General features: G+C 35.8%; 1 protein-coding gene across 1 annotated transcript in view; it reads left to right on the top strand.

Annotated features, from left to right (window-relative positions):
• Positions 1–2862: 2862 nt before the first annotated feature.
• The window catches only part of mtmr10 (myotubularin related protein 10), a 34849-nt gene continuing 14183 nt past the window's right edge, over positions 2863–23528 (top strand). Inside the window, 5 exon segments of the mRNA XM_051114896.1 lie at positions 2863–3376; positions 4025–4085; positions 12858–12994; positions 14063–14135; positions 19969–20111. Of these exon segments, the coding sequence (XP_050970853.1) occupies positions 3320–3376; positions 4025–4085; positions 12858–12994; positions 14063–14135; positions 19969–20111 (471 nt within the window). The 5' untranslated portion in view covers positions 2863–3319.

The raw sequence follows: 23528 nt of genomic DNA, 5'->3' as shown, positions 1-23528 counted from the left end.
GGTATGTTATATACATGTTATACATGAATATATTTAAACATGTAATTTATTTCTGTGATCAAACCTAGATTTTCAACATCATTACTCCAGTCTTTAGTGGCACATGATCCTTTACTGTTCAAGAAACAATTTATTATTATCACTATTATTATCATATTATTATTATCAATATTTAAAACAGTTGAGCACATTTTTTCAGGATTCTTTGTTGAATAGAAAAGCCAAAGATCAGCATTTATCTGAAATTAAAAGCTTTTGTAACATTATACACAATAACCATTTAAAAGCTTGGAATAATTTATGTAATATATAATATATATATATATATAATATATTTATATAATATAATTATAAAGCATAATTTTTATTTTATTTATTTATTCATTTATTGGGAAATAAATTATAGAAATTAATACTTTATTTAGCAAAGATGCTTTAAAATGATCAAAAGTGATGATAAAGACATTTATAATGTTGCAAAAGATTTCTATTTCAGATAAATGCTGTTCTTTTGAATTTTCTGCTCATTAAAGAAACCTGGTTTTCATAATAATTAATGTTTTTTAAGTAGCATATCAGAATATTAGAACGATTTCTGAAGGATTGTGTGACTGGAGTAATGATGCTAAAAATTCAGCTTTGGAATCACAGGAATAAATGACATTTTAAAATATATTCAAATAGAAAGCAGTTATTTTAAATATTAAAAATGTTTCAAATTTTTACAGTTTTTCCTGTACTTTGGATCAAATAAATACAGGCTTGGTGAACAAAAGAGACTTCTTTAAAAACATTCAAAATCTTACTGTTCAAAAACTTTTGACTGGTACTGTGCGTTACAAAAACTTACAGTAAGATGCTTTTTTGGAGTTCAAATCCAGGTTTTTCATGAAAGGTCGGTTTTATATTTTTTATATTTTTGAAAATGTTTATGTATTTTTTATATTTTTTGAAAATGTTTCTATTATTATAAATTATATTTACATAAATTATTATTATTATATTGTATGTAAAAGATCATTAGCTACTTTATTTAAATGTTCATACAAACACTTTACAAAATTCTTTTTTAGGCCATAGCCTTGTAAGCCTGTGTTTACTTTTAGCAGCTCATATGTCAAGAGGAACCTTTTAGTTCACTATTTCTGAGGAACTTTTTGAGAGAAATTTGTGATAGATTCATACACAGAGTCAAATCTAGACTAATAAACCAACTTGGACTGACAAAACCATTCACTCAATACACTCAGCCATCTAATTACAGCTGTGAAGCAAAACATTTGGACTAGGTTTTGTGTAACAGACACAAATTGCTTTTATAGTTTTAAATTAAAGAGTACACTACTGTTCAAACGAAACAATTACTTTTATACAGCATAGACACACTCTCAGAAACAAAGGTACAAATGCTGTCACTGGGGCAGTACCTTTTCAAAAGGTACATATCAGTTCTTAAAGTGTTCATACTAGAATCTAACAGGTACAAAAGTGACAGTTTTTGTACCTTTATTTCTGAGAGTGCAAAAGTGACGGTTAAGACATTTATGATGTATTTACGAAAATATTTCTATCTCAGTAAATAAAGAAAGAATTATTTCCACAAAAATAATCACACTGATAATAAAAAGAAATGTGACCATGGACCACAAAACCAGTCTTAAGTCGCTGGGGTATATTTGTAGCAATAGCCAAAAATACATTGCATGGGTCAAAATTATTGATTTTTCTTTTATGGCAAAAATCATTAGGATATTAAGTAAAGATCATGTTCCATGAAGATATTTTGTAAAATTCCTACTGTGAATATATGAAAACTTAATTTTTGATTAGTAATATACATTATTTGGGCAACTTTAAAGGTGATTTTCTCAATATTTAGATTTTTTTGCACCCTCAGATTCCAGATTTTCAAATAATTGTATCTCAGCCAAATATGAACGTCTCCTAACAAACCATACATCAATGGAAAGCTTATGTATTCAGCTTTCAGACTGTGCATACATCTCAATTTTGAAAAATTTACCCTTACGACTGGTTTTGTGAACCAGGGTCACAAATGTTCTTGAGCAACAAATCAGCAAATAAGAAAGTTTTCCGAAGGTTTATGTGATAATGCCACTGACTGGAATAAAAGCTTTGCCATCAAAGAAATAAATTACATTTTAAACTATTTTAATATAGAAAGGTTCCATATATTTCATATCATAAATAACATTTAACACTAACACAGTTTTTTCTGTATTTTCTGATCGTATAAATGAACTATGAGAGACCACTTTCAAAAACATTAAAAATCATAACGACTTCAGACATTTAAAAGGTAGTGACTGTGTTATATTTATTACATTTTCTGCCTGTCCAACATTACAAGCATATTAAGGCATTACAATTGAAATGTATAACAATAAAACATTTTATAATTGCATTTGAAAGGGTATTCTGAGTAAAGGAAAATTGTATTTTTATCATGTGACTGCAGGGGACAGACGTGACATATTAAAACTGTGCATGCAGGATTACAATCATTCCAGCAGGTGGCGCAATGAGTCCATTACTAAACTGAGGCTTACCTGTGCATAATATGAAAACGATTTATTTATATGTACGCAATTAAGAATCATTTAAATACTGGGCATATAAAGATCATTCACTGAAATAAAATATTTAACATTCTAGAAGAACAAATTCTGGCTTAAAGTTCACAGACAGAATTAAATACATGTGTTAAAGCTTAAAATATTTGTATATCATAAACAATATGAATATTCGTATTTTTTAAAAAAAAAAAAAGAAAAAAAAAAAACGCTCCAATGGTCCACAGGGCTCGCCATAGCTCACTCCTCCTCCTGTTTTTTGTGGTCCACAGCTCAAGCACGCTGCACCTCCCCATTCCTCCTTTAATAAACATGGCTGAACTGAAAACGTACGGTGAATTATAGGACTGAGCCCGTCTGCTGCAGCACCACCACAGGACTCACACACTCTCACACTGTTGATTCAGACTAGAAGACGGAACATGACGTGAATGTTTACAGTGGGGAAACTAAAGCAGCAAAAGTTTGCCTTTGACAGCCGCTAACGAAGAGACTTCAGCGGGACAGACCAGAGCCAGCTGAAATACTACTGCATGCAAAGCAGAGACTAAATACTGCTTTTGCATCTATGGAAACTATGCCTTTAAACACCTCGTCTACTGAAGAAATCCTGGATTTAATGCTCTAATGTAGACCAAAACAGTTCGGCTTACATTTGAAGAGTTTTAAGCTGCTTTTATATGGATTTACAATTCGCATTTTTGTCATATCGTCCCGTTTAAATAATGTTCTCCGGTAAACAAACCAAGCCGACTTTTAAATCTTATCTTCCTCCACTTCAGGTGAGTGAGACACTAGCATGCTAACGACTAGCAGCTAAATACAAAGTCATTATACTCGTTTATTGAACTACTCTGCACTTGGGTATGCATTTGGAAAACTGTGTCACCCCATATGTTTGACATCTGGGCGACTGGCTCATAGTTAAGTCTACACTTGGTTTGATAGTGGTATAACTTACTTTCTAACTCAGGAGTCAGCTGTTAACAGTGGTTACAATATTTTGGTAATGACTATTTTTCAGAAAGGACCACAGCAGTATGCCCTCCTTTAAAAAAACAGTGTGCGTTTACTTTTAATTTGTAGCATATTTAGATATAAATTTAACATGCGCAGGATGAGGTTGCATCAGCCAATGTGTTAGAAATGGAAATAAACGAATAACAGGATGACTTACATGTAGATCTAACTCATGGAATTTTTAAATAATAGGAATTGGAGTGTCAAATTCCTCATTAACAAATGCACGCAAAAACTTTTGACATTCAACACATAGATCTCTATTTTTTTTTTTATGTTTATGTTTTTATGTTATGTTCAGACCAAATGACAAACTGAAAAAGAGTATATCCTAAAGTGTAAAGATCTACTTTGTTTTGCACATTTCAAAGTGATTGGGTGATTTTAAGTGTTCTTAATGTTTTACACAGACTGATTTGAAGAAAAGTCCTCAACTGCCCCTCAAGAAACTAGAAGCAAAACTTCTACCAGGTAAGTGATTTTCACAACAAGAATGAGGAAAGCATCAGTTCTCTTGATGAACAGCTCATAATCATCACACAGTTGGGAAGGTTTGGCTTAGTAGTTGAATTTTCAGTCTGGTAACTGAATGTTTGTGTGTTTGAACCCTGTGGCCCATTTCACAAATCCAGTTTCGGTGGCTATCCAGATAAGTTTGAGTTAAGTTTGCGCAAATTCTGGTTTTTCAGGTTCAAGAGGATGGATTGTTTTTACTTGTTCATCACTATGTTAAGATCAGCTGTGAGGAAAGTGACATATATCTGATGCAATGAAGTCACTTACTCTATTTCTTCCTCCAAATTAAAACAGTCATAGTCTGTTTTTTCAGTATTTTTGTGTATTTGAACCCTTTCTAACAATAACTGTATGATTTTGAGGTCTTTTCACACTAAGGACAAGGAGGAGGGACGCATATGCAACTATTACAGACGGTTCAAATGCTCACTGATGCTTCAGAAGAAAACGCAATGCATTAAGAGCTGGGGGTGAAAATTTTTGAATTTGAAGATCAGGGTAAATTCTACTTAGTTTGTCTTCTGGGACATGTATGTATCTTCTGTAGCTTCTGAAGGGCAGTACTAAATGAAAAAAACATGATATTTAGGCAAAATAAGAAAAATGTACACATGTTCATTCTGTACAAAAGTTTACACCCCTGGCTCTTAATGCACTATTTTTCCTTCTGAAGCATCAGTGAGTGTTTGAACCTTCTGTAATGGTTGCATATGAGTCCCTCAGTTGTCCTCAGTGTGAAAAGATGGATCTTAAAATCATACAGTCGTTGTTGGAAAGGGTTCAAATACACAAAAATACTGAAAAACCAAAGATTTTGTGGGACCTAAAGGATTTTTTTGAAGAACAGCAGGCAGTTTAACTGTTCAGGACAAACTCATGACAACTATCACAAAACAAAAAGATTATTCAGGTAACAACACAGTATTATGAATCAAGTGTATGTAAACTTTTGACTTTAACTGTATATACTTAATGTATTACACATAAGCACAGTTAATATCTATCTTTTATTTTAAATAACTATAAATACAAGGATATAGAATATGTAAATATATAATATCTAAATAACATATAATAGAATATATAAAGCTTTTAAATTGGCTACATTTGCGTGGTTTAAGCTTTTTGTGAACCTATATAAATTATTAATTAAATTCATTTGATTCACTTGTATTAATTTAAATGCATTTACAAGGCAGAAAAAAATGCTGCTGCTCGAGAAGCCAAGTCAAAGAAAATTTCTGACTGTATTAATGATATTTTCAAGGATCTCTAAACCTACTCAGAGTTTGTTCAACTAGCTTAGTGTAGCAGTCCACTGAGTAGATTGGTTCATAAACTGTGGTTGCTCTAGGTTTGCTTTTGGAAATTGTACAGTACATTGCTTTGGATCAGAAAGCGTCTGCTAAATAAAAAGAAATGCAATTTTAATTTATGGTGGTTCTTGTTTTTCTCCCCCCTCCCCCTCCTCCTTTGCTGTTCAATCTGCCACATTTTAGTACATTTAATTAACAGAAGGCCGCCTTTTAGTTTCCATAGCAATCAGATGTCTATTGTTGTTTTCTCTATTTTTACCATTGCATCACCAATCAGCTTCTGCTATTGTGAGGTGAACATTTGGCAGGAGAGAAGCATTTGTGACTGAGAGAGAAATGAAATAGAAATGATATCTCGGGCGTCTTGAATGATCGGTTGAACATGATATTCACAGAAGTCCTTCCTGTATACGGAACAGTATCTTATCCAGCCCGTTTCCTGCACTTGTGCAGCCACTGAATTTTTAATGCGTGGCCTTGCATAAAGAGCCTGTGATCTGCCCTGGTTTGTTGTGTTTGGGTTTTGATGCCAGCTGAAGTGTTTACAGAGGGTCTACGATGCTCTGGCTTCCTCTAGACAGCATTTAACGCCACGCTTCCTGATTTGTGAATTGTAAATAGAGCAAGTATGTCAGGTTAAGATGATATTGCTGCAATTGTTTTGAAAATCATTGACTGTAAGATAAGGTAAAGGTCAGTGAAAGTGATTTTGTGCCCCTTTGGGATGACACCACAATTTTTAAACTTGCAGAACACAAGCTTCTGGAGGGCAAATAAGTCTGCAGTAGTTTAGGCGTAGTGGTGCACAGCTAGTGGTTGATCTGTAGACAAACATCAGACTGATTAATTGATAAAGAAGCTTATTTTTCTCTTGTTTCCTCAGCTTGATGTTTGCTAAGTCAAGAGGTCAGTATCATGACGATGTGTCTGTAGAAAACGGTTTGATTCTGTCCCATCATTGTTTTAAAAATGTGATCTCAGACGTGTTTCTGTATGTCTTATAATTGCCATTGCCAAGCACACTTGCACAGGGTGTGTACCCTTCTAATCCTAATGTCCTGGTTCTTCTGAATAAAGGCTTCATGTTCTGACAGGTAGTTTCAACCTCACAGTCTAATAACTGTGAGGCTTTGCCTTTTGTTCTGTTTTACCTTTGTAACCCATGCAGTGGCAGATCAGATATTTCCAAGCCATTAACAACACGTGTCAGCTCCACCTTTGTGATGCATTCAGACAGTTTCTCTGTTCCTAGAAGTGTTGGGAAACAAACAGAAAGGCGACTGCAGTGCTGTGGTGTCTGGAGTAGGACTCTGCGTTTAGGCGTTCACTCCTTATAATTAAGCCGCATAACATGGACCTTCCCTGTTTCCAAAATAGATATGCTGTGCATTTTTTAGTTCCTCATCTGAAATTAAAACAAAACCTCCCTTGTCACTGTGTTTTGTGGACTGTGGTGATAGTAGGGTGGCACATGGTGTGGTGAAGTTACTGCACTTACTACAGTTACTGTTTTTTTATGGCCTGAGCACCGGTGGTGTGAGGACCCTATTGGATTTGCTCCGATTCTTCTTCTTCTCCAAAATGAATTTTTGAGGGCCTAAACATGCTCAAAAACTTGCACACAAACCAAAAGTGGTGAAAATGTATATCTGATATGGGTTTCAGAAGTGGGTGTGACAAAATGGCTCGATAGCGCAACCTATAAAATTTCAATGAAGTGCCCCTCGAGCTATGTTTTACATAAATGTATGAAATTCCACCAATACCTACAAAAAAAGTCCCCTGGTACAAAGTCTGAAATCCAACAGGAAGTCAACAGATCGACACCAAATTTGATAGGTGTAATCTAAACCCTTTTGTGACATTAAATTGCGAAAATCTTGAGTTTTGGTTGAAGGGCGTGTCCGTGGACGCCTAACCAACTTCGATGTTTCGCCATGAAAAAGGAAGTTGTTATAATTCAGGCATACAATGCCTGCACCAAAATTCACATTTTTGATGAGAGTCCTGTCCTAAACACATGCCAATGACCATATTCAGATATAGTCATAGCACCACCTGGTGGCAACAGGAAGTGTCATGTTTTACGCTCTAACGAACTCCTCATAGAGATTTAACGATATCAACATTTATGTTTGGTCAGTCTACTCTAAAGGCTTTTGCAATGTTAGCATGAGATGATCTTGAGTTTTTGTTAAAGGGGAAGTTCACTTCCAGAACAAAAATTTACAAATAATTTACCCTTTGTCATCCAAGACGTTCATGTCTTTCTTTCTTCAGTCGTAAAGAAATTGTTTCTTGAGGAAAACGTGAGGAATTATATCCATATAATGGACTTTAATAGTGCCCCCAAATTTGAACTTCCAAAATGCAGTTTAAATGCAGCTTCGAATGGCTCTAAGCAATCCCCGTCGAGGAAGAATGGTCTTATCTAGCGAAAAAATCAGTCATTTCGAAACAAATTGACAATTTATGTACTTTTTAACCTCAAATGCTCGTCTTGTCTCATCTCTACGATGCACATGCGCACTCTGTGTAATCCGGGTCAAGACAGTTAGGGTATGTTGAAAAACTCCCATCTCGTTTTCTTCTTCAACTTCAAAATCATCCTACTTCACTGTTTTACCTATTTTTTTTTTTTTTTTTTGTAAAGGGCATTTGATCTTCTTTGCATGTTCACTTTGTAATTACTCGGTCGGTACTTACGTAAGACAATTTTGAAGTTGGGGAAGAAAACAAGATGGGAGTTTTTAGACATACCCTAACTGTATTGACTCACACAGACATAGACAAGATGAGAGTTTGAGGTTAAAAAGTATAGATATTTGTCAATTTGTTTTGAAAATGATATATCGTTTGGCTAGATAAGACCCTTCTTCCTTGGGTGGGATCGTTTAGAGCCATTTGAAGCTGTATTTAAACTGCATTTTGGAAGTTCAAACTTGGGGGCACCATTGAAGTCCATTATATGGAGATACGTTCTGAAATGTTTTCCTCAAGAAACATAATTTTTTTTATCGAATGAAGAAAGAAAGACATGAACATCTTGGATGACAAGAAGGTGAGTAAATTATCTGTACATTTTTGTTCGGGAAGTGAACTTCTCCTTTAAAGGGTGTGTCAATCTGCACCAAACTTCATATGTTTTACACAACTGCTGGCCCGAAGACATCTACATGCCAATATCCAGGCACATATAAATGACTTTGACATATTCCTTCTATATTTACCACTTTAAATGCTTATGCTTATGCTTATTGTTTTCCTAAAGCCACCAGGTTGTGGTGACCTGGGTGTGAGGACCCTTTCAACACTGCTTGCAGCTTTAATTTTAAGAAATTAGTTGCTTTTGTTGAGCAAGGACATTTTTGATGTTACAAAAGATTTTTTTAAATAAAATGCTGTAAAATACATATTTCAGATGCTTATCAAATAGAACTTTAGAAATAGAAAAAAGGTCTTTTGGCTTTCTATATCTGTGTTTTGCAGATATGCAAAGAAAATAGACTCATAGTCTGTCTTCATCATACTCTGAGGATTGTTTTACTCCTGCTTGTGGTGACATTTTACTAGAATGTATCCATTCAGATTGACCTCCTACTTGACTGCTCCACTTAAATCTCTCCACCACTCCCTACACACACACACACAGAGGCCCAGTGGTGCCTAGTCATCCCAGCAAAACATGGCCGTTGTCTCATGAACGGTGTTCTTTTACAAACCCACACACACATTCTCTCTCTCTCTGTCAGTCTCTCTGTTTGACCTCTTGTTATCATGTTGCTCTGATCCATTTACGTGTAACTTTTGCATCACAGTGCAACGAGAGAATTCCTGAGCCGAACCCGATCCGACCTTAAGAACAGCCTGTCCTGCGCTTTAGCCATAGACACCATTTTACACTTTAACTCTGCTATAATTGCTGTCCAAATTTAAAGATAAGAAAAACACAACCCAAAGTTGTACTGATGAAACATGCCAACATCTAACAGGATGTAAACACAGGAAGTCTGATCACATGATCGTACCTAAATATTTGATGCTGTTATTTTTAGGTGCAGACTGTCTTTAAGTGGTCTTGGGTCATTTAGTAAAGCAGGTTTGTTTGCATGTAATATGCTGTATGTGATAATGTCACAGTATAAAGTATTGTGCAACTAAGATTCCGTTGTCTTTTATAAACTGATCTTCACTGGCCATTTAATGATTAGCCAGTGAACAAGTATTTCAATGTGACGTTGCTTGGCTGCCTTCATAATGCATCTGCCAAACTGCCATCTGCATTTCCTTCTCATCAGCAGTCTGGACTGATCTTCTGCTGTTTACTGGTAGATCAGAGAGGATGAGCTGCTGGTTAATCCCTGTAGAGCACTGATCAGACACACGTTGATATGTGGTCATGGCCATTTACAGGCCAGCCTGCATGTAGAGCGGAAGAGGAAGTTGTTTGAAATTTGCGAGTGGGCGTGTGCCTGTGTGCATATATGAGAAGATGAGTGATAGAGATTGTGGGTCTTCATACTGAGGTGTTAAAATGAGCTATAAAGTAGGCTGTAGACTGTTTTCAATCTGCACTTACTGTAGGGAAAAACTGTAAACAGTTAAACTGATGACACTAGCAAATGAAAGCATTCTCAGTTTAACCAAAACATCTAGATAAATGAGTTGTGGATGTTGTTGATGATATTCAGAATCTTTCTTCAGAGTTCTGTGGGCTCAGATTCCAAGCAGGTGTAGTCATAAGTTAATTGTTTTTTTTTTTTTTTTTTTGAAAACCAGCTGGCTTGACCTACTGTTTTAGTGGGTTGATGTTTAGTAAAGCAGTTACTAGTATTGTGCCTGAGACGCAAATGCTCTGGCAGGGCCCAACCTCCATCTTAGCTAGCCTGCACCCTGCCCTACTGTAACCCCTGAAGCAGGCCCAGCTGTGAGACAAACACTCCTCAATGCGCTCACACACAAAGTGCTCACAGCTGGAGTTTGTGTTTTCTTCTCCCTCACTCTTCCTCTCAGCAACTTGATTATTCTTCTCCAACATACATAAATCTCTGTTCATTTTTGCCTTTTAATGTGTCTGGATGATCTTTAGAGCAAAGAGAGGAAGTGCTATGTTTAGCGTGTGGCAGAATGTGGGTTTCTTTATTTCCATGAGTGTGTCTTAAGTTCAGCTAGAGAGACGGAAGTAGAGATGTTGGTCATAGCCAACAATTATAAAAACCATGTGTGAATTAGAAATGTGCATTGTGGTCATTTTGACTGCTCAAGTTCTTTTCTATTTGTCTTAAATAGTTTGCTTATATGTGAAAGTTAAATAACAGTTTTACATTTTTAAATGAACATCCATTTTACGCACTCTCTATTATAATGTTGTGACATTTAATTTGTTTGTAGCCTTTAAGCACTTAAGAGAAAGTTAACTTTTAAAGGTGTTATACAAAATAAATGTATTATTTTAATTCTTATGCTTTTATTTTAAATTCATTTAGTCAAAATAGTATAGAATTGTAGTGTAATATTGGCCATAATACATTTTTATCTACAATAAATAATTATCATGTCAACCAAAATTTAAGATTTTAAGATTTTCATTGATTTTTATAGTCTCTTTTGCTCACCAAGGCTGCATTTATTTGATCAAAAATACAGAAAAAACTGTAATATTGTGAAATATTATTACAATTTACAGTAAGGGTTTTCTATTTTAATGTGCTGTAAAATATAATTTGTTTCTATCATGCAAAGCTGCGATTTTCATCAGCCATTACTCCAGTCTTCAGTGTCATGTGTTCATTTCAGAAATCATTCTAATATGATTTGATACTTAATTATTATCAATATTAAAAACAGGTGTGCTGCTTAATATTTGTTTTTTGAGTCTGTGATTCTTTTTTTCAGGATTCTTTGAATAAAAAGTTAAAAAGAACAGCATTTATTCAAAATAGCAATGTTTTCTAAAAAGTCTTTATAACTTTTTATCAATTTAACACATTCTTGCTGAAAAAAATGATTATTTATTTATTTATTTTTCTAAAATGTGCTGACCTCAAGTGTTTGAATGGTTGTGTATGTTGTTACAGAGGATTTCTATTTTGAATAAATGCTGTTTATTTTGTGTTTTTATCAAAGTATCCCAGGTTCCAAAAAAAATATTAAACAACAAAAACTGTTTTCAAGATTGATAATAAATCAGCATATTAAAATGAATTCTGAAGGATCATGTGACACTGAAGACTGGAGTAGTATCTGATAAAAATTCAGCTTTGACCACAAGAATAAATTATAATTTAAAGTATATTAAAATAGATCACTGTTATTTAAAATTGTAATAATATTTCACAATATTACAGTTTTTTTCTGTATTTTTGATCAAATAAATGCAGCCTAGATGAGCATAAGAGACTTCTTTAAAAAAAACATTTCTGTTGAACGACAGTGTATATTTGCATCCACACAATGTTCTGTCAACATGGCATTCTGTTTATTATATTAGCCCATCTGCATTTATGTCATCTGCCGCTTTTAATGCTCAAGCTATTCAAATTTGGATGGATTCTGACTCAGCTGTCAATGTTTTCATTGTTCTTTTGCTGGAGAAAAAAACATTCCGAAAGTGTTTATTATATACCTTTATAATTACTTTACTTTATACAGTTATCATTGTAGTTATTGTCCTTGGTGTAAATGCCTTGTTCAGAATGACATTAGATCCATTCTAAATACTCACAAGCTCGGCGTATAAACTGGAATAACTGGTACAAGTATTATTAGTGCATACAAAATGTCTCTGCGACTGTCTTTCCCAAAACCTGGTATTTCTGTATTCTGAAAGTCTGTGTTTGCTGGTACACCTGACTTTGATGAACTCATGTTCTTTTCCTGTTTGCGTTAAAAAAAAAAGCAAATGTTCAGGACTCTCTGCATGTGTGTGCACATTCTGTATGTGGTAAAATTTTATGTGACCGTTAGTCAGCACAACAGGTCGCTTCTTTTAATAGGGCATCTTTTTTCTACCAACATGAAAGGAGAGTCACAGGAGAGGGCTTTCCCTGGAAAGCCGTTAGGAAGGGGCTCGAGTTTGTGTAACTTAAGTGGTCAGCAATCTTGAAGTTGCTACTGAACTAATGAGAAACTGCTGCTGTATTGTAACTACAGCTTGTTTGTTTGGCAAAAACAAGTGGTGCTTTCGGTTTACCACATGCAAAAATAATCAGAATATAAATTTTGTTAATTTCTGTTTAGCTTTTAAAAATTTGGGTTGTTAGCAGAGAAGTATATTTACACGAGTGGAATTGCCAACACTTTCAGCTTAATGTGTGTTAAATGTTCAAAATTTCTGGTAATCGTTCATTGCTCAGCTGATCAGCTGTTTTTTTCATTCCTCTGATTTTCACTTCCTTATTCCTCTTTACAGGTGAAATAGTTGTGAACGAGGCGAACTTTGTAAGGAAGTGCATCGGCGCAGAAAGCTGTCAGGATGACCTCTGGGGCAAACTTGTGTGTACTAACTTCAAAGTTTCCTTCATTACCCATAAGTCCTTGCCACAACAGGTAAGCACAGACTTAACTGAGAGTCAGTACTTTGACTTGATTTGACTGCCTTTGACTGCAACAATAAAGCAGTGATTATAGCTTAGAATAGTATTTACAAAATGACATTTTATTATGTGGTCTCACAACTTTTAATAAAAAAAATAAAAGCAAGTCTTTATAAAATGGACCTGAGTCATTTAAAGAATTGCTGACTTTAACAATTGTGCAAGCAGAAAATGCATTTGCTGTGCTGTTTTCATCATGCAATGGAAATAATTAACCTTCTAGCCCAGAAATATCTGCTGTAGTTGAAATAAAATTCTAGATCTGAATGTAGAATTGTGAGTCTAGTATTAATAGTCTAGTATTTATTCACTCTGACTTGTTGGAGAGAATTAGAAGATTGATCTACACAGCTGAAGAAAGTAAATCAATAGATTTATCCACCTGTTGCAGTATAATTTGAATTTATTTCATTATTTATTTATAACTGGGCACTGGGCGTAACATGTTTTGATAGAGCCACAGTATTTAAACATTTTGGGGAAATAAACTACTGTTGACTTGCATCAACTGTGACTGACTCATTAAACTGGAAAGGACACACTAGCTTTAAGTACTGAGAAAAGCAGGTCTGCCTTAGATACTTGAACATATAAGAGAAACAGATTTCAATATTGTAATTTATACAATATAATACATTTCCTTTTATATTGGTGTCATGAGTATATAAGGAGGGAAATAAATTTCAGACACCATCTTTGAGACTGTGTCTTGCAAAACAATCCAAAGTTCTTTTCCAGAGCAGTGAAGTCTGCTACACATATTAACTTATATAATCACTCTTTCCTGTTAAGCAGCACCTAAGTTAAGCATGTTAATAATCTTCCTCAGTCAACAGACGATCAGCTGATTTACTAGGGAAAGAAGGTACTTTTTACAGTCCTTCAGTGCTATTTCAGGTCACCCATTACAATGGTTCGTACACATGCCAGCTGTAGCTCATGAGGTTCTCTTTACTGGATAACGTCAACAAAAAGATTGAAAGCAAATGAATGAAAAAATATCCTTTTTTGTTGTTTACAGAGATTCCAGTGCACCCACCGGCTCTTGGGCGAGCACGATATCCCGCTGGCTTGCGTGGAGCAGGTAGTAACAGGTAATTCAACAGCGCATGAACGCACTCTACGTTCCCTCTACTCTACTCGCTTCCCAGCACCTGCAGACCAGCTGCCACTCTGCAGATGTTTTTGCTGGTGTTTTCTACAATCAATTGAATCACTATCAAAGAGCAGCTTAAGCACATAAGCTCCTGCCTGTGCACGTTATAAAGAAAAGTAATACGACTCAACTAAATAACCCCAAAACTGTTTTTGGATCCTCCCACACAGTGTTATGAATAACATTATCAAATCAGTCTTCCCGCATTCGCAATCAACTTATGCAATATGATCTTAACGAGAGATTTCGTATATTTTAACAATTAGATGTACACTGCCCTCCAAAAGTTTTGAAACACCCCTGGCAAAGTTTGGTTTTGGATGATATTAGCATAAATCCTTATCATTTTTTGGTGCAAATACATCAAAGTAAGTTATAATAATAATTTTCATTTTTATTACATGATAATGGCAATATATACATGTCAAAGTCAGACATGCCCCTTTGCCAGCTGTGATGCCTGGTTACTGGTTTAAGCTTGGCCCAGGTTTTTAAAAGATTTTTGGGTCAGCACACCTTAATAGCTTCAACAATTGATTGCCAATTAAGTTTAAATAAGGTGAATTTAGGCCCAGATTTTGCAGAGCTGTAATAGCTGATAATGGTGGATTTTTTGATGAGTTGAAAATTTTAGTTTTTTCAATGTATGAACTGTTTATGTAATAAAATATGTTTTCGTAGTTTGTATTGTCCCTTATCAGTGCAAAATTATCACAAATTAAAAAGGATTCATGCCAATATTGTCCAAAACCCCACTTTTCTAGGGCGTTTCCAAAATTTTGGAGGGCACTGTGTTGTGTGTGGACGCAACCACCCTACAATGATAAAAATCCATTCACTCTTTTTAAATCCCCAAAAAACCTAAATAGTCTCAATTATCAAGCCGTTTTGATTTCGCTCAGGCCCCGCCCACAACCGCTGACAGACTGTCTTGTATTAACATATTTCCACCCTCAGCAAGTTGTACGCTGTCCGACATTTTCTCCACGTTCAAGCAGCTGTGGCGACAACAGAGTCTCATTAGCAATGCAGGTGTTTCGTTGTTGGATGTAAAAGTGATCATAAGAGTCTTCATTTTCTCCCAACATGAGAGCCACTGAGGACGCAGTGGATTAGTTTTGTTTTTGATGGTAATGCACCACTGAATACACCAGTTTGAAGTAGACAGTCACAGTTACGTCACGTAGGAAATGGGTAAAATCCATGGAACAAAAGGAAAAATGTATTGTTGTGCCTGTGCATGTCAGAATCAGAATGCAAATCATTTATAGAGAATACTGTCATCAAAAACGCCATTTGAAGCCAAATGCAGACGTTTAAATGGACAGACTATGGATGAAATCTGCTGTGATTACTCCACTTTTAAAGCATAAATTTGATTTAAACAATTTGTCTACAATAATATTCACATGCAGTTTATAGGGGACATATTATATTACAGATACAGCATGAAATACTCTTTAAACCTATAACATTTTACATAACATTTACCCAATTTATCTTACAATTCTGACCTTTTTTCTAAAATTCTGAAGCCAAAATAAGCTCCGCCCACAAAAAAACGTTGTCACTGTTTGTGAAACACCGGACTGGTTTATACACAAAAAAAGGCAGAGAGAGGTGGAGTGAGCAGTAGCTCATTATCATTTAAAGAGACATGCACCAAAACGGGTCGCTATTAAAGGAGATGTTCATGTCTTTCTTTTTTCAGTCGTAAAGAAATTGTTTTTTGAGGCAAATGTTTCATGATTTTTATCCATATAGTGGATTTCAATGGTGCCCGTGAGTTTGAACTTCCAAAATGCAGTTTAAATGCAGCTTCAAAGGGCTCTAAATGATCCCAGCTGAGGAAGAAGGGTCTTATCTATTGAAAGGATTGGTTATTTTCTAAAAATAAAAAAAAAAATAAATAAATAAGTACAATTTATATACTTTTGAACCTCAAATGCTCGTCTTGTCTAGCTCTGCGTGAACTTTCCGGATCATTGCATTCCAGGTCAATGCAGTTAGAGTGTGTCGAAAAAAAATCAAATTTTCTTCTTTAAAATCGCTGCAGAAGTACCGACCCAGTGTATTTACAAAGTGAGTGCACAAGGAGGGTCAAAACCCTTTACAAAAAAAAGGTAAAATAGCGATGTAGGACAATTTTGAAGTTGGAGGAGAAAATGAAATAGGAGTTTTTCAGCATACCCTAAGTGTCATGAAACGGAATACACAGAGTTCACGCAGAGCTAGACTTATACTTTATACTTTCATTTTTTTTTAGAAATTAACCAGTTTCCCTGGGATCGTTTAGACCCTTTTGAAGCTGCATTTAAACTGCATTTTGGAAGTTCAAACTCGCAGGGAACCTAGAAGTCCACTATATGGATAACATTCCTGAACTTTGTAATGTTTGTAATGATTCATCTAGTAGCTAATTTGGTTTAGTTCAAAATTTAAATTATTTTGATATAAAGAGAAGCTTTCGTCCCTTTTTTTTTTTTTTTTTGTTAATATGATCCACTTTTTCATTCAGAAATTTTCCATAGATGCACTGGCTATATAAAATGAATGCCTTGGGCTCCACATAGCCCAGTTTAAGTAACACTGCTCCATGAAACTCCAACCATGCTTTTATGCTTTTAATAGCCTAAATAAAAATGTTTTGAGGCGTCACACCGGTCAGACCCTATGCAGCTTAGTATAGAGTGTCTCCTCGTGTGTTATCCCTGTCGTTCTCCTGTCTGCTCTTCTGTGTTTTTACGGTAACTGGTTTTTCTTCCCCAATCTCTCTTTCTGTTGTACCAGTGCTCAGTTTAATCTCTCTTTCTGTGTCTGTTCCCCTTTTTCCTTTACGTAGACTGCTACAGCATTTGTGTTAACATAACAAAAAGGATCATGTGTCCTAGATAAATGAATGTAACCCCGTTCACTTGGATTTTTCCACGGGTGATGCGGTCAATTGTGACAGTGTAGCGTAGCTGCAGAACCTGTTTGGGTGGCTGCTTTTAGCATAGCTCTAGATGAGCTCATGCAGCCAGACTGCTGCCTGAGCCTGGCCACGATTAATCTTGTTTGTGTTAGATCCTTGCACTCCCCTCATTGCTGACTTAGCCCCCCCAAGTGTTGAATTGCTGTGCTAAACAGATAGAGCATGAAGCCTGCTTCTTTTTTTTTTATTTTTTATTTTTTATTTTTTTATTTTTTTGGCTCTGTCTGTGTGGCTTTAACAAAAGACCTTTATAAGAGATTCAGGCTTAGAAAAAAACACACTGCATGCTCTTTGAGGCTTCAGTCTGTCAGTAAGGCACGCAGAGTGACCCCTGGAGTCTGGGATAGTGCCCTTGGAGGCTGTCTATACTGTATTAATTACAGGACTGAAAGCTTCAACAGACCTTAGCTGCTCATATTTGTTTATTTTTTTTTAAATATTTGATGTCACATGCATAAATGTGCTTCTCTTACAAAAATACTCTAAATTCTAAGGTCTAAATTGCACTTTCAGTGCAGCTTCAGGGGCTTTACGCAATCCCTGCTGGGGAATAAGGATTTTATCTGTCGAAACAATCATTCATTTTCTAAGAAAAATACAAACTTATAACCACAAATGCTTGTCTTGCGTTAGCTCGACCTCACGCATTATGCAATCACACACACATGGCAGGCGGAAGATTCGACCCAGTGTTTACAAAGTGAACATGCAAAGAAAGTCAAACACCCTTTACAAAAAAGGTAAAACAATGATGTTGGGTGATTTTGAAATTGTGGGGGAAAAGGAGATGTCGTTTTTACCCTACCCTACTTTTTTGAACCGGAGTACACAGACGAAGAACTAACCTCACATGATCTTTCCAACATGATTATGCAATGCGTAAAGACGCGCATTATATATAATTAAGCATATGACTGATCGTTTCAATAGATAAGACCCTTGTTCCTCAGCTGGGATCATGTAGAGCCCTTTAAAGCTGCACTGAAACTGCAATTTGGACTTTCAACCTGTTGATCCCCATTGAAGTCCATTATATGGAGAAAATTACTGGAATGTTTACTTCTAAAAAATGCCATTTCTTTGCAACTGAAAAAAAAGACATTAACATCTTGGATGACATGGGGGTGAGTAAACTGGGCCTTCAATAGTTTTGGTAATAAGTTTTCATTAGTTAACATGAAATTAACAATTAACAATAATACATGTAATATACAGATAATATTTTGTTAAAACTTGTCCATGAAACCTAATGCTTTAAAGAATGTTACCATAATTAAAATTTTTGTGATTCTCATAGTTTCTTTACATTTACAGTTTTTCCGTTTCTTTATTTATACTAGTTCATAACTAGTTACTTTTTGCTGTGGATATAAAACGTCAATTTTTGGAAAGCGAGGATTGTATTATTAAGTGATATTTAGGGCCCAAACACTGATTGTGTGACGACCCTAATGGAATTGCTCAGATTCTTCTTCTTCTCCAAAATGAATTGCATTTCTGAGGGTCTAAACATGCTCGAAAATTTATGAAACTTTGCACAGTCAAAAGTGGAAAAACTTTACACTTGATATTGGCTCACAGAAGTGGGTGTGTTAAAATGGCTTGATATCGCCACCTATAAAATTTTGCCGACGTGCCCATCAAGCTACATTTCACATACATGTACGAAATTTGGTAGACACATGTAACACACCGGTACCTACAAAAAAGACCCCCGGTACGAAGTCCGAAACCAGGCGTTGTATTTAAACAAACTCCTCCTAGACATTTAATCAGATCAATCAGATCCGTGTAATCTAAAGCCCTTTGTGACGTTAAATTGCGGAGATCTGTTCATTAAAGTTCGTGTCCATGGTGGCCTGACAAAATTCAATGTAAGAGTTCGGGCCTGAAGGCATCTAAAGGCCAATATGCAGTTATAATTATAGCGCCACCTGTTGGCAACAGGATACATAATGTTTTACTCTAACTCAAACATACCATGTTCAATCTGCACCAAACTTCACGTTTGATAAAAGTCCTCTCTTAAAGACATTTGCATGCCAATATCCAGTTATGTTCATAGTGCCACCAACTGGCAGCAGGAAGTTTGGCACATATAAATGATATACCTAGCATATTTACCGCTTTAAACGCATATTGCACATCGTTCAGTGTTTTCCTAAAGCCACCGTGTGCCGGCGAGCCCAGGTACTCCTTTTATAATACATGTACAAACAGTGTGGTTGTGATATTGCTATAAACTAGTTCTGGTAATATCTTTAATATTTAGTTAATATCTACTGAGCATTTCCTCTCTCAGCCCATTATATACTTACTTGAGTAGAGGAACTCATTCAGTGGTAAAGATGATGTGTCATGTTCTCTAGAACTCTAAATGTTAAAAACGGAACAACTGGTCTTAATTAGCACTTCTGTATTCCTTGGTAGTTACTTCAGGGAACGAGAACTTACTGAATTATTTCAGTTTGTTTTTTTTATTTATTACTTTAAGCCTAGTCTTGATTTCTTGCACCTTCATACTGTTCGACTGAATATTATGTAATACAGATTACGCATAATACCTAGTCCACTCCCTGGCTCACTAGCACATGTAGAATCCAATAGTGAGAGTAGTAAACTTGGTGGTGAGCACACATTCTATGACACATAATGCTGTAGAGTTCATGCAAGTCTGCCACATCCCAGTCTCAGTTTTCCCCATCATTACCTGGCATCTATCTACTGTTATTATCAGTAATGCATGCAAAATCCAAGGCTTTTTAATGTGTGTGTTTTTTTTGTTTTTTTTCAACAGTGAATGATGTTAAAGGGAAGCAGAAGATTTTAGGTTCCAATCAGAAGCTGAAATTTAACCCTACTGAACTTATCCTCTACTGCAAAGACTTCCGCATTATCCGATTCCGCTTTGAGGAAGCCGGACCCGAGAGTGCTAAAAAGGTACAAAACACACACACACACATGCAAAAAAATTAACCTTGCAGCCTTTACACCCAAACACACTCCCACACATGCTCACACACCTCCACGTTCCAGGCGGTTTTGGATTAGTCTGAGAGAGGATTATGGGCTAATGGGTTTGACTGCAGCCCCCTGCTGAAGTCTGGGTGTTTTTTTTTTTTTCCCCTGAAGTAAAATTGTAAACAAGTACAAGAAGTTCCTGCATGTTATTGGTTCCCCTCCTGGAATGAAGTGGAATTATGAATTGAATTAATTTTAGTCTGTGTTCTGTTTATTTCTGTATGTGGTTTTATGCAAATTCTTTTTTTTTTTTTTTTTTTTTTTTTTGGGGTTTTGTCAGTGTCCTATTTTAAGCAAGAAACTATTCCTAGAACTCTAGGCTTGTGGAGTTTCAGGAAGTCTCTTCTCTAATTGTCTCCCCTTTTCAGTTGAGAGGTTGTAGGATGAGGGGATTATAGTTTGTCTCTTTACATAGACTGCATTGCTTTCATCCACCTCCGTCTAGTAGACACTGATCCACTGTAGACCTGTAATAACGAGTCACAGAGGAGCCAGATTCATATTTTCCTGCTGTACCAACTCATAGACAGTGGCATGTGGTAGATTCTTATTCAACTATCATTTAGATTCAAATGTGAAATTACTTGGTATTCTTCATATACGTGAGTTATTTACTTTGAAATTAGGCCATTAATTTTCTTTATTGTTTTATTTACTGATTTGTGGAATGGTTGCAATCATAACAGTGTGCCATTATTCAGTTGTCAGCGTAATCAGCAAATCAGAGTGGAGGAACTGGTTGCTCTCAAATGACTTTTCACAATTGTTGCACACAGAGAGAGGCAGAAGAAACTTTATCTAAAGGGGACATATCATGAAAAACGACTTTTTCCTGTGTTTAAATGCTATAATCGAGTCCCTGGTGCATCAGAAAGCATGGAAAAGGACAACCCAGTAACTTTGTTTTGAGAAGCCATTCTCTGCAAGCAATGAGCTGCTCAGATTTCGCACACCCAATGGAAGGGGATTTTATTATAATATTACTGCCCCTTAAGTCCCAGCCTCAGAGGAGACAAGAGAGCAGTGGATTTATTGATTTATTTACTGTATATTACACTTATGCCACACAGATCTAATATAAACATTCAATTTCTTTCCCAGCTGTTTAACTTCACAGACATAACTGACTGTTTTTGTAACTTCTGTGTGTTTTTAACATACACTTGTGTGTTTTTGACACTTTAAGCGCAATAAGACATGAAAGTGAACTTAGTTTAGTACTCACATGCTGTGTAAAAGTCGCTTTCTGTGAGCGTGCTTTGGATGTGTGTGCTCAGAAAACCCTGTATTAAGTTTAAACTGATATGGCTTTAAAATGCATGATTTTATTGTGATAATCAAAACCAAACAGATCGTGGGAAGCTGCCTTCTTGTCATTTCTGACTTATAACAAAAAACAGAACAATGTCTAAAAGCTGCAATGTGAAAATGTATACTAATTTGTACAGTAAACAAGCTAAAAAAACAGAACTACATTTTTATAACAAGCGTTTAAGGACACAAACAGTTGTGAACATCAGGGTATTTCATGTTTGGCCATTCACTTGGATCATTTCTCCAACAAAAGTAAGGTAAGGAAAGGAGCACTGACATGGACCAATAAAATTTAGTTTCTCAATATATCTCCTCCTCTCAGGTTTACATAGGGTGGTGAAATAATCCTTTGACATGGTTAAAAATAATGATTGTTTCCTGTTTCAATTAAGTTTCCCTTCAGTGTGCATAGTTCTCAGAGAAATATGACACGTTGCGCTCTACTTTTGTCTTTAAACAGTTGGTTTTTTTGGGTGGACAGCTTATAAAAACATAGTTCTGGGTTTTTTAGCTTGTTTACTGTACACGCACATAGCAGCTTTTAGACTTGGTTTTGTTTTTTGTTAGAAGTCAGAAATGACAAGGAGGCAGGTTCCCGCAATACAAAGTCAATGGAGAGCATTGGATTGTTTCCCCCGCCAGTGGGCGTGGTTTTCAGATTATGATGCGTGTCGCTCTGTCTCTATTCTGGAAAAGGGGGCAGGGAGCAGCAGCTCATTTGCATTTAAAGAGACCTGCACAAAAACAGCGTGTTTCTGCTTCCACTCAAAATAGGCATTTTCAAAATGAGCTGAAACTTCACAGACACCTGAGACTTGTATTACGTATTGTAAAAAGGGGCATAATAGATCTCCTTGAAATAGAACACTGTTCATTTAAATTGTAATAATATGGTAAAATATTGTTTTTACTGTATTTTTAATCAAATAAATGCAGCCTTTTTTGGGGGAAAAAAAGGGACTTCTCTCAAAAACATTTAAACTTTCAAACAGTGTATTTTATTAATTTATTTTGATTTAATTTCATACTATACTAAAAATTAAGTTTTGATATAGTTGGAAATGTACAAAATGTCTTCATGGAACATGATCTTTATTTGATATCCTAATTATTTTTGGCAAAAGAAAAATCGATATTTGAACCCATACAATGTATTTTTGGCTATTGCTACAAATATAACCGTGCTACTTAAGATGGTTTTGTGGTCCAGGGTCACACATTGAAAGTCAGTTATACATTTTATTTTTCCTTTTCCCCAACGTTAGACTTAAAAGGCCAAAAAATGCACTGAAGTAAAGCATACTGGAGCATTTGAAAGTTCCCACCAAAACCATCAGAGGCTCTCTGCCTCATAAAATAAAGCATGTTCTGTTGAGGAATGTCTCTCCCTCCCGTTATACATCTGCGCCATAAAGCAGATAAAAAGAGCTCTTTATACAAGCTGATCTGATCATACCATGAACTCCGAGCTCTGTGACTCTCACCGGTCTACAAACCCATCCTGTTGCTTCACAACAGCTGCTGTTGCCTGGCAACCTGGAACTTTGTGTAAAACGAACATTCCACATTGTGTTCCTGACTCAGTGGCTGTCAGAAAAGGAGAACGACCTCCTGTTTGTCATTCCTGCAGTATACCGAGCCCTGATTGGCCATTCCTATAGCATGACTCAGAGCAAAATGAACGGTTTCCACAGCATCTTTGGAATGATTGTTAGTCATCATTTATTAGTCACTACGAACTCAAAGGCTGCACTAAAAGCTGTTTGTTTTTAAAAGCGGAAAAGGGAGTTTTCCTTTCAGTAATGGGAAAAAGACTGTGAGGGAAGCCGAGATTTTCACCTGCAGTTACCCAGCAAAGAGAGACGCAAGACCCAAACTCCTAGGGGAATAACTAGAGGTATAGAAGAAGTGAAGTAAAGGGGGAGGTAGAAAAAAAGAGGTGCCAGAGTTCAGTTCTAAACAGTCTGGCAGCTTCTGAGAATGTGTGAAGGAAGGGGGAGAAAGGGGCAAGAAAAGCACCAC

This window comes from Labeo rohita, chromosome 7, assembly GCF_022985175.1.
Source record: "Labeo rohita strain BAU-BD-2019 chromosome 7, IGBB_LRoh.1.0, whole genome shotgun sequence".
Taxonomy (NCBI): Eukaryota; Metazoa; Chordata; class Actinopteri; order Cypriniformes; family Cyprinidae; genus Labeo; species Labeo rohita.
The sequence above is the reverse complement of the archived record's forward strand: the minus strand, read 5'-3'. Positions and strand labels throughout refer to the sequence as shown.